At 49.6% G+C, this 13,904-nt stretch overlaps 1 protein-coding gene across 1 annotated transcript in view; it reads right to left on the reverse strand.

The window, feature by feature from the left end:
* LOC114232675 (uncharacterized protein C3orf20-like) overlaps positions 1-13,904 on the reverse strand; it is a 75,232-nt gene that overhangs the window by 40,174 nt on the left and 21,154 nt on the right. The window contains exon 6 of the mRNA XM_028150311.2: positions 1,880-2,000. Within this exon, the coding sequence (XP_028006112.2) occupies positions 1,880-2,000 (121 nt within the window). The remainder of the gene's footprint in view (positions 1-1,879; positions 2,001-13,904) is intronic.

The raw sequence follows: 13,904 nt of genomic DNA on the forward strand, positions 1-13,904 counted from the left end.
GCTGCTCTAAGCAGGCAAAGACTTTTGTTTGGTTGCAAGTTACACTCCCTTGCTTTCTGAATGCTGCCAGCTGAGGTAATATGAACTAAATAACCTACCCCATGAGCTACCCTGATTTTTCTAGACAAAGGGTGAGGAAACCCTGAGGGTCAGGAAACTTGCACATGCACGCTTGCCTCTTACAGTTTCTTTACTTCCCTAGCCCTCCAGAACTAAGCAGTACTTTTTTTAAAATAGCCATCTGAATAGGGTATGTAGGATACATGGCCACCATGAATGATTCTGTAAATTATATAGAATAGAGGCCTGGAGCTACTTCCCTACACAAGAGCCTGTCCAGTAAAAATATAATGTGAGCCACATAAATAACTTAAAATTTTGTAGTAGCCACATTAAAAAGTGCAAAAAACAGGTGAAATTAATTTTAACATTTTATAACTAAAAATATCTAGATATTAACATATCCACATGTAACCATTATAAAAATTATTAATACGATACTTTACATTCTCATTTTTGTACTAAGTCTTTAAAATCTAGTGTGTATTTTACACTCACAGTGTATTTCAAAGGTTCCATGGCCACAGGTGGCTAGTCGCTTCCATACTGAATAGCACAGTTCTGTATACATGGTGCCCTTAGGGTTTGGTGGTTCAGTGCACTATGTAAAGGGACCTTGCCCAGCCCGTGTGGTTCAGTGGTTGAGCATTCACCCATGCACAAAGAGGTCGCCGGTTCAATTTCCAGTCAGGCCACATGCCTGAGTTGCAGGCTCAGTCCCCAGTGATGGATGTGCAGGAGGCAGCCAATCGATGTTCTCTCTCATTGATGTTTCCGCCCCCCACCCCCCCCTCTATCTCTCTCTCTCTCTCCCTAAAAAAAAATCAATAAAAACATTAAAAAAATAAAAATAAAGTGCCCAGCCAGCTTGGCTCAGTGGTTGAGCGTTGACCTATGAACCAGGAGGTCACTGGTTCGATTCCCGTTCAGGGCACAGGCCCAATTGCGGGCTCAATCCCCAGTGTGGGGTGTGTAGGAGGCAGCCAATCAATGATTCTCTCTCATCATTGATGTCTCTATCTCTCTCCCTCTCCCTTCCTCTCTGAAATCAATAAAAATATAATTATAAAGAAACAAAGTGACCCTGTATACAAAATGCAACACACACACACACACACACACACACACACACACACACACACACACAATAACTTTATATGAATTGAGAATGTCTAGCACAGAGGTTACAGACTGGCAGCTTAGAATTAATTGACAACTTTTATTAAGCTATTTCACACAAAAATCTGAACTTATAGCTTTTTTTAAATCATAAAAGATAGCAAGCCCAAGCCCATATTCCCATGTGGTAACAGCCTCTAGCCCTGAGTAGAGGCTGCCTCTTCAGGGGGTACAGACATCCCAGTCCACTGCAGTTCCACCTGGCAGGCTCACTCCTAATTATCTGAATGTTTGATCCTTGATCCTACAGAGACATATACTGAGCTGTCAACAGAGGTCATTTCTGCACAGTGAGACTGAGAGGAAGACGTTCACTTTGAACATTGTATACTTTCCTATTTTAAAAATGTTTTATAGTAGGCACAAGTTTTTATAATAATAATTTTTAAACTACTGTTTAAATAATTGCTGCTTGGCAAAGATAAATCCATCAAGAAAGGACCAAGTAAAGTGCCAAGTGAAGTAAAGAACTGAAATAAAGATTTATCAGATTAGTTGGCTAGTAGAGACACCCAAACTGAGTAACTCAGTCTCAGTTCTCTCAACCCTCCTTCTTCAATAGTATATTTCAGACCCTCAAAGAAAATTATGGTTAGAGCATAATAAATGACCAGAAAAATGACAAATTGTAAAATGTTACCGAAATTTCAACAGGATCATCAAGTTTTCCCTTTGAAGGCCATGCCCATTCTCTTACAATGTATCCATTTTTGCTGATCACCAGGCCTCCATCCTCATTAAACATCATTGATATTATTTGGCTGCAAAAAAAAAAAAAAAAGACAGAAACATGACTCATTTACAAGAAAACTTCATGTACTCATTGATTTGGCCAAGGTGGTGGAAGTCACTAGATCACATCTGTCAAGAGGATAGGACTTCCTCCTATCACATTCTTGGAGGATGGTCACCTTGCCTCTACCTGAGTATCTCTCTTGAAGAGAACGTTGGTATATACCTCTCAGATGATCAAGATTTCCCTTCTCTGAGACACATCCCCTTCCATGTCAGGAATGGACCCTGCTAGCCATGATTATATACCATGTGACCCTGCTGCCTTGCTGTTGCTGATTGAATCAGGGATGGACATTTGACCCAGAACTGTGTTCCAAATGGATGCAATAATATATACAAAAGCCCATGAGGAAGGTGATGGGCACAGTGTATTCAAAGGACTAAAAGAAAACCAATGTGGCTAGAGTCCAGAGTGGTGTAAATGACGCTGGAGTGATTGGCAGGTAGGAGCCAGATGTGCATGGCTTCCTTCACCATATTATGAATTTTGTCGTAAGAGCAAAAAATTATAGAAGGGTTTAATAATGAAGCAAAGAAGTGGCATGATCAAACAGATTGGTACATAACTAAAGTAAATGCCAGCGACCAGTTAAGAGCTCACAGAGGTGGTCCAGGAGAAAGGATGACAGCTTGGACTAGGGCAGGAGTGAGAGAGATGGCGGCACATTCATGGATTCAAGAATCAACTAGATTGGATAGATGGGATTTGGGTGGTGAAGAACAAGGATGTGGCAATTTTATCTTCCCCATACTTTAATACAAGTCTATTAATGCAGCCTAGCATTTCATTAGCTTTTCTGGATGAGTAATATCACATTATGTGTTCATGTCTAAACCATCTTTGTGTCTTCTCTCTTCTCAGCACAGCACGTGGCACAGGGAGGGGCTTAATAAAAGTCTGAATTGCACTGATAGAATGGATTCAGTTAAACAAGTACATATTGGTATCTCAGGCATCTGGGGATGCCCAGAGCAAGGTGCTCTCTCTGCACTCAGGACATTTTGAGTCTTGTGCTAATAATTATTTTGATAGATAACATTTATTGGGAGTCTACTGTGTACCAAGTCTTTTTTTTTTTTTTTTTTTTTTTTAAATTTCTTTATTGATTAAGGTGTCACATATTTGTCCTCATCCCCCCATTCCCATCCCACCCCTCTCCCCACGCATGCCCCAATCCCCTGTTGAACTTAACCGTTGGATAGGCTTATATGCATGCATACAGGTCCTTTGGTTGAACTCTCCCCCTCCCCCCACCCTCCCCCTACCCTCCCCTATCCTCCCTCTGAGGCCCGATAGTCCGATCGATGCCTCCTTGCTTCTGGTTCTGTTCTTGTTCCTCAGTCTATGTTGTTCATCATTTCCCCTAGATGAGCGAGATCATATGTCACTAGATATATACTAATAAGCACTGAATGTGAGACGAGCAATAATAGTTATGCTGACAGGCAAATGAATCAGTCTGTAGCGAGCTTCCCCCTGGACCAACAGTTCTTTTGAGACTCAATTTCAATGTCCAGTAGTTCCTTATGTGTACATGTCAGCACTGACCCCCCAGCTCTGGATGGTGGACAAATGGCGGTAACGGAGGTCCGACTCCCTCTGGTTTGGTCTCGGCCGAACCCAGGGGCACGGCGTCACCCGGACTAAGGGGCACGTGGCCTCACCCATACCCAAGGGGCGCGTGGTCTCACCCGGGCCTGGGACCCAGCCTCACCCGGATGGATCCAGGGGCACACGGCCTCACCCGGACCCAGGCTCTGGCTTCACCCGGACCCAGGGACACTTGGCCTCTCCCAGACCCAGGGCCACTTGGGCTCACCCGGGCCTAGGTGCACGAGGCCTCATCTGGATCCAGGGACACATGGTCGCACCCGGACCCAGGGACGCTTGGCCTCTCCCAGACCCAGGGCCACTTGGGCTCACCCGGACCTAGGTGCACGAGGCCTCATCTGGATCCAGGGACACATGGTCGCACCCGGACCCAGGGACGCTTGGCCTCTCCCAGACCCAGGGCCACTTGGGCTCACCCGGGCCTAGGTGCACGAGGCCTCATCCGGATCCAGGGACACATGGTCTCACCCGGACACAGGGACGCTTGGCCTCTCCCAGACCCAGGGCCACTTGGGCTCACCCGGGCCTAGGTGCACGAGGCCTCATCCGGATCCAGGGACACATGGTCGCACCCGGAACCAGGGACGCTTGGCCTCTCCCAGACCCAGGGCCACTTGGGCTCACCCGGGCCTAGGTGCACGAGGCCTCATCTGGATCCAGGAACACATGGTCTCACCCGGACCCAGGGACGCTTGGCCTCTCCCAGACCCAGGGCCACTTGGGCTCACCCGGACCTAGGTGCACGAGGCCTCATCTGGATCCAGGGACACATGGTCTCACCCGGACCCAGGGACGCTTGGCCTCTCCCAGACCCAGGGCCACTTGGGCTCACCCGGGCCTAGGTGCACGAGGCCTCACCCGGATCCAGGGACACATGGTCGCACCCGGACCCAGGGACGCTTGGCCTCTCCCAGACCCAGGGCCACTTGGGCTCACCCGGGCCTAGGTGCACGAGGCCTCACCCGGATCCAGGGACACATGGTCTCACCCGGACACAGGGACGCTTGGCCTCTCCCAGACCCAGGGCCACTTGGGCTCACCCGGGCCTAGGTGCACGAGGCCTCACCCGGATCCAGGGACACATGGTCTCACCCGGACACAGGGACGCTTGGCCTCTCCTAGACCCAGGGCCACTTGGGCTCACCCGGGCCTAGGTGCACGAGGCCTCACCCGGATCCAGGGACGCATGGTCTCACCCGGACCCAGGGACACTTGGCCTCTCCCAGACCCAGGGCCACTTGGGCTCACCCGGGCCTAGGTGCATGAGGCCTCATCCGGATCCAGGGACGCATGGTCTCACCCGGACCCAGGGACGCTTGGCCTCTCCCAGACCCAGGGCCACTTGGGCTCACCCGGGCCTAGGTGCACGAGGCCTCACCCGGATCCAGGGACACATGGTCTCACCCGGACCCAGGGACGCTTGGCCTCTCCCAGACCCAGGGCCACTTGGGCTCACCCGGGCCTAGGTGCACGAGGCCTCATCCGGATCCAGGGACGCATGGTCTCACCTGGACCCAGGGGCGCTTGGTCTTTTCCAGACCCAGGGGCACGTGGCCTCACCCGGGCCTAGGTGCTCGAGGCCTCACCCGGATCCAGGGACACATGGTCTCACCCGGACCCAGGGACGCTTGGCCTCTCCCAGACCCAGGGGCACGTGGCCTCACCCGGGCTTAGTTGCACAAGGCCTCACCTGGATCCAGGGACACATGGTCTCACCCGGACCCAGGGACGCTTGGCCTCTCCCAGACCCAGGGGCACGTGGCCTCACCCGGGCCTAGGTGCACGAGGTCTCACCCGGATCCGGGGACACATGGTCTCACCCGGACCCAGGGGAGCTTGGCCTCTCCCAGACCCAGGGGCACGTGGCCTCACCCGGGCCTAGGTGCACGAGGCCTCACCCGGATCCAGGGACACATGGTCTCACCCGGACCCAGGGGCGCTTGGCCTCTCCCAGACCCAGGGGCACGTGGCCTCACCCGGGCCTAGGTGCGCGAGGCCTCACCCGGATCCAGGGACACATGGTCTCGCCCGGACCCAGTGGTGCGTGGCCTCTCCCAGACCCAGGGGCATGTGGCCTCACCTGGACCTAGGTGCACGAGGCCTCACCCGGATCCAGGGACCCATGGTCTCACCCGGACCCAGGGGCGCTTGGCCTCTCCCAGGCCCAGGGGCACGTGGCCTCACCCGGGCCTAGGTGCACGAGGCCTCACCCGGATCCAGGGACACATGGTCTCACCCGGACCCAGGGGCGCTTGGCCTCTCCCAGACCCAGGGGCACGTGGCCTCACCCGGGCCTAGGTGTACGAGGCCTCACCCGGATCCAGGGACACATGGTCTCACCCGGACCCAGGGACGCTTGGCCTCTCCCAGACCCAGGGGCACGTGGCCTCACCCGGGCCTAGGTGCGCGAGGCCTCACCCGGATCCAGGGACACATGGTCTCACCCGGACCTAGGGACGCTTGGCCTCTCCCAGACCCAGGGGCACGTGGCCTCACCCGGGCCTAGGTGCACGAGGCCTCACCCGAATCCAGGGACACATGGTCTCACCCGGATCCAGGGACGCTTAGCCTCTCCCATACCCAGGGGCACGTGGCTTCACCCGGGCCTAGGTGCACGAGGCCTCATCCGGATCCAGGGACACATGGTCTCACCCGGACCCAGGGACGCTTGGCCTCTCCCAGACCCAGGGCCACTTGGGCTCACCTGGGCCTAGGTGCACGAGGCCTCACCCGTATCCAGGGACACATGGTCTCACCCGGACACAGGGATGCTTGGCCTCTCCCAGACCCAGGGCCACTTGGGCTCACCCGGGCCTAGGTGCACGAGGCCTCACCCGGATCCAGGGACACATGGTCTCACCCGGACCCAGGGACGCTTGGCCTCTCCCAGACCCAGGGCCACTTGGGCTCACCCGGGCCTAGGTTCACGAGGCCTCACCCGATCCAGGGACACATGGTCTCACTTGGACCCAGGGATGTTTGGCCTCTCCCAGACCCAGGGCCACTTGGGCTCACCCGGGCCTAGATGCGCGAGGCCTCACCTGGATCTATGGACCCCTGGCCTCACTCGGACCCAGGGGAGCGCGGCCTCCCCCAGACCCAGGGGCGCTTGGCACCTCCGCAAGAGTCCCGCCTCTCCCCGCAGGCATCTGGGTCTCCCACGGGTCCCCAGAAGCTGGATTTCAGTGTGATGGAGAGCTAATCTCCCCTAGGTTTGGAACAAAAGCCCCTTTCCCCCGCCACCAACCAGACCCACGCGCCTCCACACCTCATCCCCTCCGATTTCGCTGGTTTCCTCTTCCCTCTTAGCTATAAATCTACCATTCAGCCATCTCTCCTGTAGTTCTGGATGGCAGAGGCTCTGTCCTCCATTCGTGCCCCTGAAATTGCTGTGCGCGGTGGAGTTCGCAGTTCCTTTGTTTAACTTAGCCGCCTTCTTGATTCTCCTCTGTCAAAATGGCTTAAAGGGCTTGAATGTAAGATGAGAACTCCTAAGAATCCTCCAAATCGGTGTTGGCGGCCTCCGGGGCCTCGAGGATCTCACTGCGCAGTTCGGCCAGGTCGGTGGCGCGGATGCGCCCCTCCTGCAGAAAGATGGTCTCTTCCTTCACAGAGAGCCGCTGCGCCGAGTCCGCGGCCGCCGCCACAGCAGCTGCTGCGGCGCCCACGAGCCCATGGCCCCGGCTGCGGTGCTGACTGAGAGGAGCAGCCGCCCGGTCTGGGGAGACGCGAGCAGCAGTCGCCACCCTCACTAGTCCATGTTCCAGTTGTATTTCCGAAACTGCCATGTGAGGCAACACATCAGCCTTCACCTCCGCCATCATCTTTTTCGAATTCCCCAATTTGTTCTTCTTAATCCCTTGAATTCAGTCAACTCTACTGAGGTCTAGTGGCGCCGGGAGGTGCACGGAGAGGGCGCCCGGGCCTCCGTCCGGTGTGCGGGGCGCGCGGCCCGCGGAACCAGGCGCGCGGGGGCCTCGCGGCGGGGATGGGCGCTGGGCGGCCGCCGGGCTCCGGGCGCCGCTGCCGCCGCGGCGTCCCCAGTGCCCCGGGCCGGGCGGCCTGCGGGGGCGGCGCAGTTGCGAAACTGAGTGAGTATCTACAGTTAAGTCTTGATTGTTGTTGGTGTCACTAGGAGGAATTGTCCTCCAGGCCAATTGTCCATGAGGACCCTCTTTGTCTATATAGGAAGAGTTGCTGTGCAGGAGACATGAGGCTCCTGTGTCTGTGTCCCTCTGTATTCCTTGCAAACACCTCTGAGAGAAACGCGCCCTGGAGTTTCGCCCGCTGCCTGGAACTGGGTTTCAATGTAGTTGGAACTGGGTCTCAGCGCAGTCTGGCGCCTTTGTCTCCTTCCCAGCAGGGCCATTCAGTGGCGCAGGCAACAGTCCCTCCTCTGCGCGCCCTCCCGTGTGCGCCTCTGGAGCCGCCGCTCCTCTGTGCCTCTGCCCCACAGGCCAAATTCATTCCCCCAGCATGTGCCTGGCTTCCCAGGGTTTCGCCCGGAACTGGGGTTCAGTGCAGTCGGAACTGGGGTTCAGCACGGTCCGGAGCCCTTGTCTCCTTCCCGCTAGGGCAGTTCAGTGGCGCAGGCAACAGTCCGTCCTTTGCGCCCCTTCCTGCGCGCGCCTCTGGAGCTCTGCCTTCCGCCGCTCCTCTGTGCCTGCGCCCCACAGCCCAGATTCATTCCCCCAGCCTGCGCCTGGCTTCCCAGGGTTTCGCCCGGAACGGGGTTCAGTGCAGTCGGAGCCGGCGCTCAGCGCAATCCGGAGCCTTTATCTCCTTCCTGCCAGTGAACGCCGGCCAGGCCGTCAGCCGCCCCTTCCTCTCCGGCTCCATCCTCCCCGCAGGCGCGCGTGCTCGTGTCTCCGTCCGTTTCTCCATACCTCAGGCTTTTGCGGCTCCCCCGACTGTCCCCGTGGCCTTCTCCTTCTCCCCAGCTGTGGGCATTTCAGTCCGCCAGCTTTCCTGTGGTTCTGGACGATGACCGTTCTGACCTCTAGTTGTATTTTTGAAATTGTTGTGCCCGGCTGCGGGTTAGGTGTTTAACCTATGGCGCCATCTTGGTTTCTCAATAAATACTTGTTTTTAACAGGCCATTGTTGCTTAATGGTTACAAATCATTGTAGAGCCAGATGGTTAATGGTATTGAAACTGGCTCTTCCATTTCCCAATAGTATGAATGTGGACTATTTCTTACATTTCCTGTGGTTCAGTTTCTTTCAGTGTTGGCTTTTATTGACAATTCCATTTATAGGTATTATGAGCCCCACTTCCCAGCTGAGAAAATGGACTAAGGGAGGTTAGTAAATGGAGCACCTGCCACCTAATGTGAAGTTCAACAGAGAGGCTCACCATTTAATGGAACAATAACAGTTCACAGTATAAAAGGGGTGCTTTTGGCGTAACTGAGGAGCCCATAGTTCAACAGATAGGCTAAAGGAGTGAAGCAACCAAGCTAAAGAAAAAAAAAGAAATAGAAGCCCTGAGCCTTGGACACCTAGAACGCATTCCTTTCTTGAAGAGTGCACTCTTTTACTCACCCTGGGCAGGCCAGCCTCCAGCTGTTCTCATTCCTGTGAGGCATCTCAGGGAAGACCTTAGCCATCCACCGCTGCCCTGCAGTAAAAGTTCTAGCTGCAGCAACCGTCTACCTGCCTGTGTGGCCTTCCCTATACAATGAATCCTTGCAAGAAGGGCCCCAGTCCACACCTCCATTTCATTCATCTTCCTGATGGTTCAAGTTGCTGAGCCTTCTTACCAAGACTCCCCTTTGGTGGGATGACAGATGCACAAGAGGAAGATCGGTTTAAAAGATCATTAAGAGTGAAGTAATGAAATCCCTTTGGAGGCAGCTTTTTTGTTGTTGTTTTGTCCTTTCTCTTTCCAAGCCTACAGTTCTGCTGAAAGCAGACAGTAGCCTCTGCCAAGGAATGGCCTGTGGTGCCCAGGGTGAAATTACATGGGGCAGGAATTAGCTGTGAGGCTTAGCACTTTGGGCTTCTATGAAGTTCCCAAAATATCATCAGCAGATGGTGTTGTATTCATCTGCTTAGTTACTATTATCAAAGAAGACAAAGAGAGAATGAGGAAGGCAACCACAAGTGGGCGGGAAGTTTTGTCATCTTTGTTTCATGGATATAATTCTCACCTTGGATATTTAATTTTATGCAACAAATAACCAAGGAAACAATTCCCCAGTATAAACTAGACTCGTTGGCAATATTAAAGGTTGATCAGGGCACTAAACATTCTGGTTTCTACCCAGCATCCACTCTCTATGCCTTTCTTTCTTTCTAACAAATTCCTGTTCATTCAGCTCTTCACCCCTTACTGAGTCCATCCCCATTTACAGGGGTAGATGCTGAGTAGTCTAAGATCAAAGGTTCATGAAATTCCCTTGGTTCAGGGGTGGGCCTGTGATTAAGTTGGCCTAAAGAAACTGAAAGATAGGACATATAGTTTATTTTTGAAAAACAGCCCCCCCCTCCACCCCACCACTAGATATGAAAAGGAAGATGTAGTGAGTGTCTTTGGTGGCCATCGTGGGAACATTTGAAGAATGAATGCTACAAATAGCTAAGGGGAGGGATTTAAAGAACCTGGGTCTTTGAAGACATCATTGAGCCATAAATTATGCTACATCTAGAGTTCCTCCTATCTTCAATTTTAAATGGGATTTTTCTGTGACTTGCTATAGCAAAGCATTCTAACTCTACTTTCAGAAAAAAAAAAATATTCTAACTGCTGTAACCCCTTTGATTAAATATTTATGGCTGGCTCTCTTAAAATCCTGTCTGTTCTAGCCTCTCCATCTACCCATTTTCAATTGCCTGACATAAATATTCCTAAAAGTCTTGTTCACTCATTATTCAATTATTCAAGTATTTATTAAGCACTCACTGTATACCTGGCACGTTATTATGTTGGGGGTAGAGCAGTAAACAATACAGATGTGATCTCTCCTATAAAGGAGCTCACATTCTAGTTGCACACACCCAGTAAAGGGAAATTTAATTTTGGATTAAGATTAGTACTGAGAATACATAAATAAAGTCATCACTAGAGTAATAAAAAGGAAAGGATGGGACTTAGACTGGTGTCACAGGGGCCACCTGCTTCTTCGGAGGACAGAACAAAGGCCTTTCTTCCTAACTGCAGGGTCTCCACGCACCTCAGTGTCCACACTTTGCTGCTACTATTTGTACTGTCTCTGGTAGAATCTCCTTATCTTGCTCTTGGGAGTGCATTATAGGCGAGCATGAAATGTAAAGTATTTATTTAAATAAAAAGAAAACCTCTAAATCGGTCATTGAATTACCTCCTTGCAGCTTTAGAGTTTGTGACATTTCTTACCTTGCTAGTTCTTTCATTAGATCTGTGCAAGATCTAGTCATCTGGTTAAGGGTTTTAAGCAGACGCAACTATGAACCCCAGGAACTGTATCACTATTACTGTCGGTCATACTAAAACTGTTTCTTCCCTCAAGTACAAGACCCACAAGGATATGAATGAATGCCAAGAAACTGTATTTATACACTGTACATCCTTAGTATTTTTACACGTATCAGATAGGGGTGCTCCTTATCTTCCTTTGTACAGACAGCTGAAATAAAGCACTGTGTCAATCTGCTATTTCAAAATTAAAAATAAAATAAAAAGGTGGTCAGAAAAGGTTTTATTGGAAAACAGTCTGCAAGTTTCTCAAAAAGTAAAAAATAAAATAAAATAGAGTTACCATATGACCCAGCAATTCCACTCTTAGGTATTTACCAAAGAGAAATGAAAACATATGTCCACATAAAATATATACATGAATGTTCACAACAACATTATTCATAGAAGCCAAAAAGTGGAAACAACACAAATGTTCATCAACAGATGAATGGAGAAACAAAAGGTAGTATAGCCACACAATGGAATATTATTTGGCCATAAAAAAGAACAAAGTGCTAATACATGCTACAACATAGATGGACTGTGAAAGCTTTATGCTAAGTGAAAAAAGCTAGTCACAAAAAAACCACATGTTATATTATTTCATTTATAGGAAATATCTGGAATAGACAAATCTATAGGGGCAGAATGTAAATTAGTAGTTGTCTAGGGTTGTAGGTGAGGGTTTAGAATAATGAGTGACTGTTAATTGGTTCACAAAATGTGGGATTCTGTAGAATATTAAAGAGGAGCAGAAATCACAAAAGCTATACAAATACAGACTTCATAGTGTCTGAACTTTATGAGCAGAAGATAAAAGGGAGAGACCTAAGATAAAAGGGAGTGATCAATCCAGGTTGTACCAACGCAGGATATAGAAAAGAATTAGAGGATGACATAGACTTCCAGGTGAGAGTATAAGAATATCTAGACCAAAACCAGGAGAAAGAAGAGAATCAAGCCTTGCGAGTTTTCATCGAAACCTTTGAGAGGAGGGATTGGTGGTTAACAGATTAATTCTAGCGTGATCCATCTTATATGTGTTTATACTTCTCAAATTCTACTATAACCGGTCAAAACAGAATTGGGGATGGAGAGAGGCAGAGGCAGGGTGGGGTGAAGGGGAGAGAGAGAGAGAGAGAGAGAGAGAGAGAGAAAGAGAGAGAGAGAGGTAATAATTTAGATTCAGGTGTTGCCTTGTGATAAAATGCAAAAAATTAAATAAATAAATAAATAAATAAATAAATAATAATGGCTGCAATAGTTTGCAGCTTCTCCCAAGAAGAGTGTCTTTTCTCCATCTCCTGAATCTAGGTTTGGTCATGTGACTTGCTTTGATCAGTGAATCATTAGCAAACACGATGCTTGAAGAGGCTGGAAAAGTGCTTATGCACTGGGATTCATCTTCACTATTGTTGATTTTGGAACTCGGCCACTATGTGAAGAAGCCTAAGCAAGCCTGCCAGATACTGGAGACACATGCCCCAGTTGCCCTGTTGCTCTAGCCAAGTGACAGATATGTCTAACCCCAAAGCCCATATTCATAATCATACCATCACCACCACCACCTTCATCATCATTATAGCATCTACTCTTATTATTATTCATGTAGCATATACTCTCTCTCAACATGTTAAGGGTTGGAAAGAGAAAAGAGCACATCACAATTAGAGTCTGAAAACTGACCAATGTTTTTCTCTATAATGGGGCCTTGGTAAAGGTATATATCTTCTTTGAACCTCAGTTTCCCAAGTGGGAATTAGACCTAACCATAGGGTTCCTGGGAAAAATAAAAACATGGGAAATTTATCTCTTTAAAAAAAAAAAAAAAAAACGATTTCAGAGAGAAAGAGAGAGGGAAAGAGATAGAAACATCAATTATGAGAATCATTGATTGGATGCCTCCTGCATGCCTCCCCATTCTCCTCGCCCCCACCCACTGGAGATCAAGCCCGAAACCCAGGCATGTGTCCTGACCAGGAACTGAACTGTGACCTCCTGGATCATAGGTCAATGCTCAACCACTGAGCCATGATGGCCAGGCAAAAAGTTATCTCTTGACTTAAAAACAAAAAAGTGTTTTCTTGACTTAAAGTGATATATATTTGCAATTAATAAAGGGGATATGTTTTAAGCAAGCGCACCAGAAAAGTTTCCAAAGAATGTAACTTTAACAATCCCTTAAAAATCAAGTAAAATATATTTGTTCTTCACAAAAGACATTGTTACTTTTCCACCTTGTCTGTAGTGTCACAGAATAAGATGTTAAAATTAAAATGCCATAAAAACTACATAGTGTTTCCGACTCTTTCAAAATTGTTCTAATACTAGGGTTGGGAGAGGAAAGTATGTGCTTTCTCAGTCTTTGAAATGCTTCCAGATTCTGTCATCTTCTTTTCATCTCAACATCAAAGTTGGGAAAAGCTCTTCCCCTCCAAGGACAGGTGTATACATGCTACTCACTGAGGCACTTTGCTGCCCCATTAATCTGCCTCTTCTTCTATTTGCATCTTGAGAATCAAGCATCAGTCTTTTATTTCTCTTAGCTTTTTGCTGACCTGCACTCTCTCAGCTGGCAAGCTGTTGACACATTTTGACAGGTGATTTGGCTCATAAAAACAGCCAACGAAAGGAATCAGGGAGAAGGGGCTTCACCAGAAGCATGATCAGCGAATATGAAGTGCTGAACATGGTGGAAACACACAAACACATATTTATTAACTGGTTAAGAAAAAAGAAGGGAGTTCCTTGCTTTCTGGATGACCTAAATCCCAATTCCCAGGGTCTTGTAATCAAGAGAAGTCAAAGCATAGGGTATGGG

The sequence above is a fragment of the Eptesicus fuscus genome, chromosome 7 (assembly GCF_027574615.1).
Source record: "Eptesicus fuscus isolate TK198812 chromosome 7, DD_ASM_mEF_20220401, whole genome shotgun sequence".
NCBI classification, from domain to species: Eukaryota; Metazoa; Chordata; class Mammalia; order Chiroptera; family Vespertilionidae; genus Eptesicus; species Eptesicus fuscus.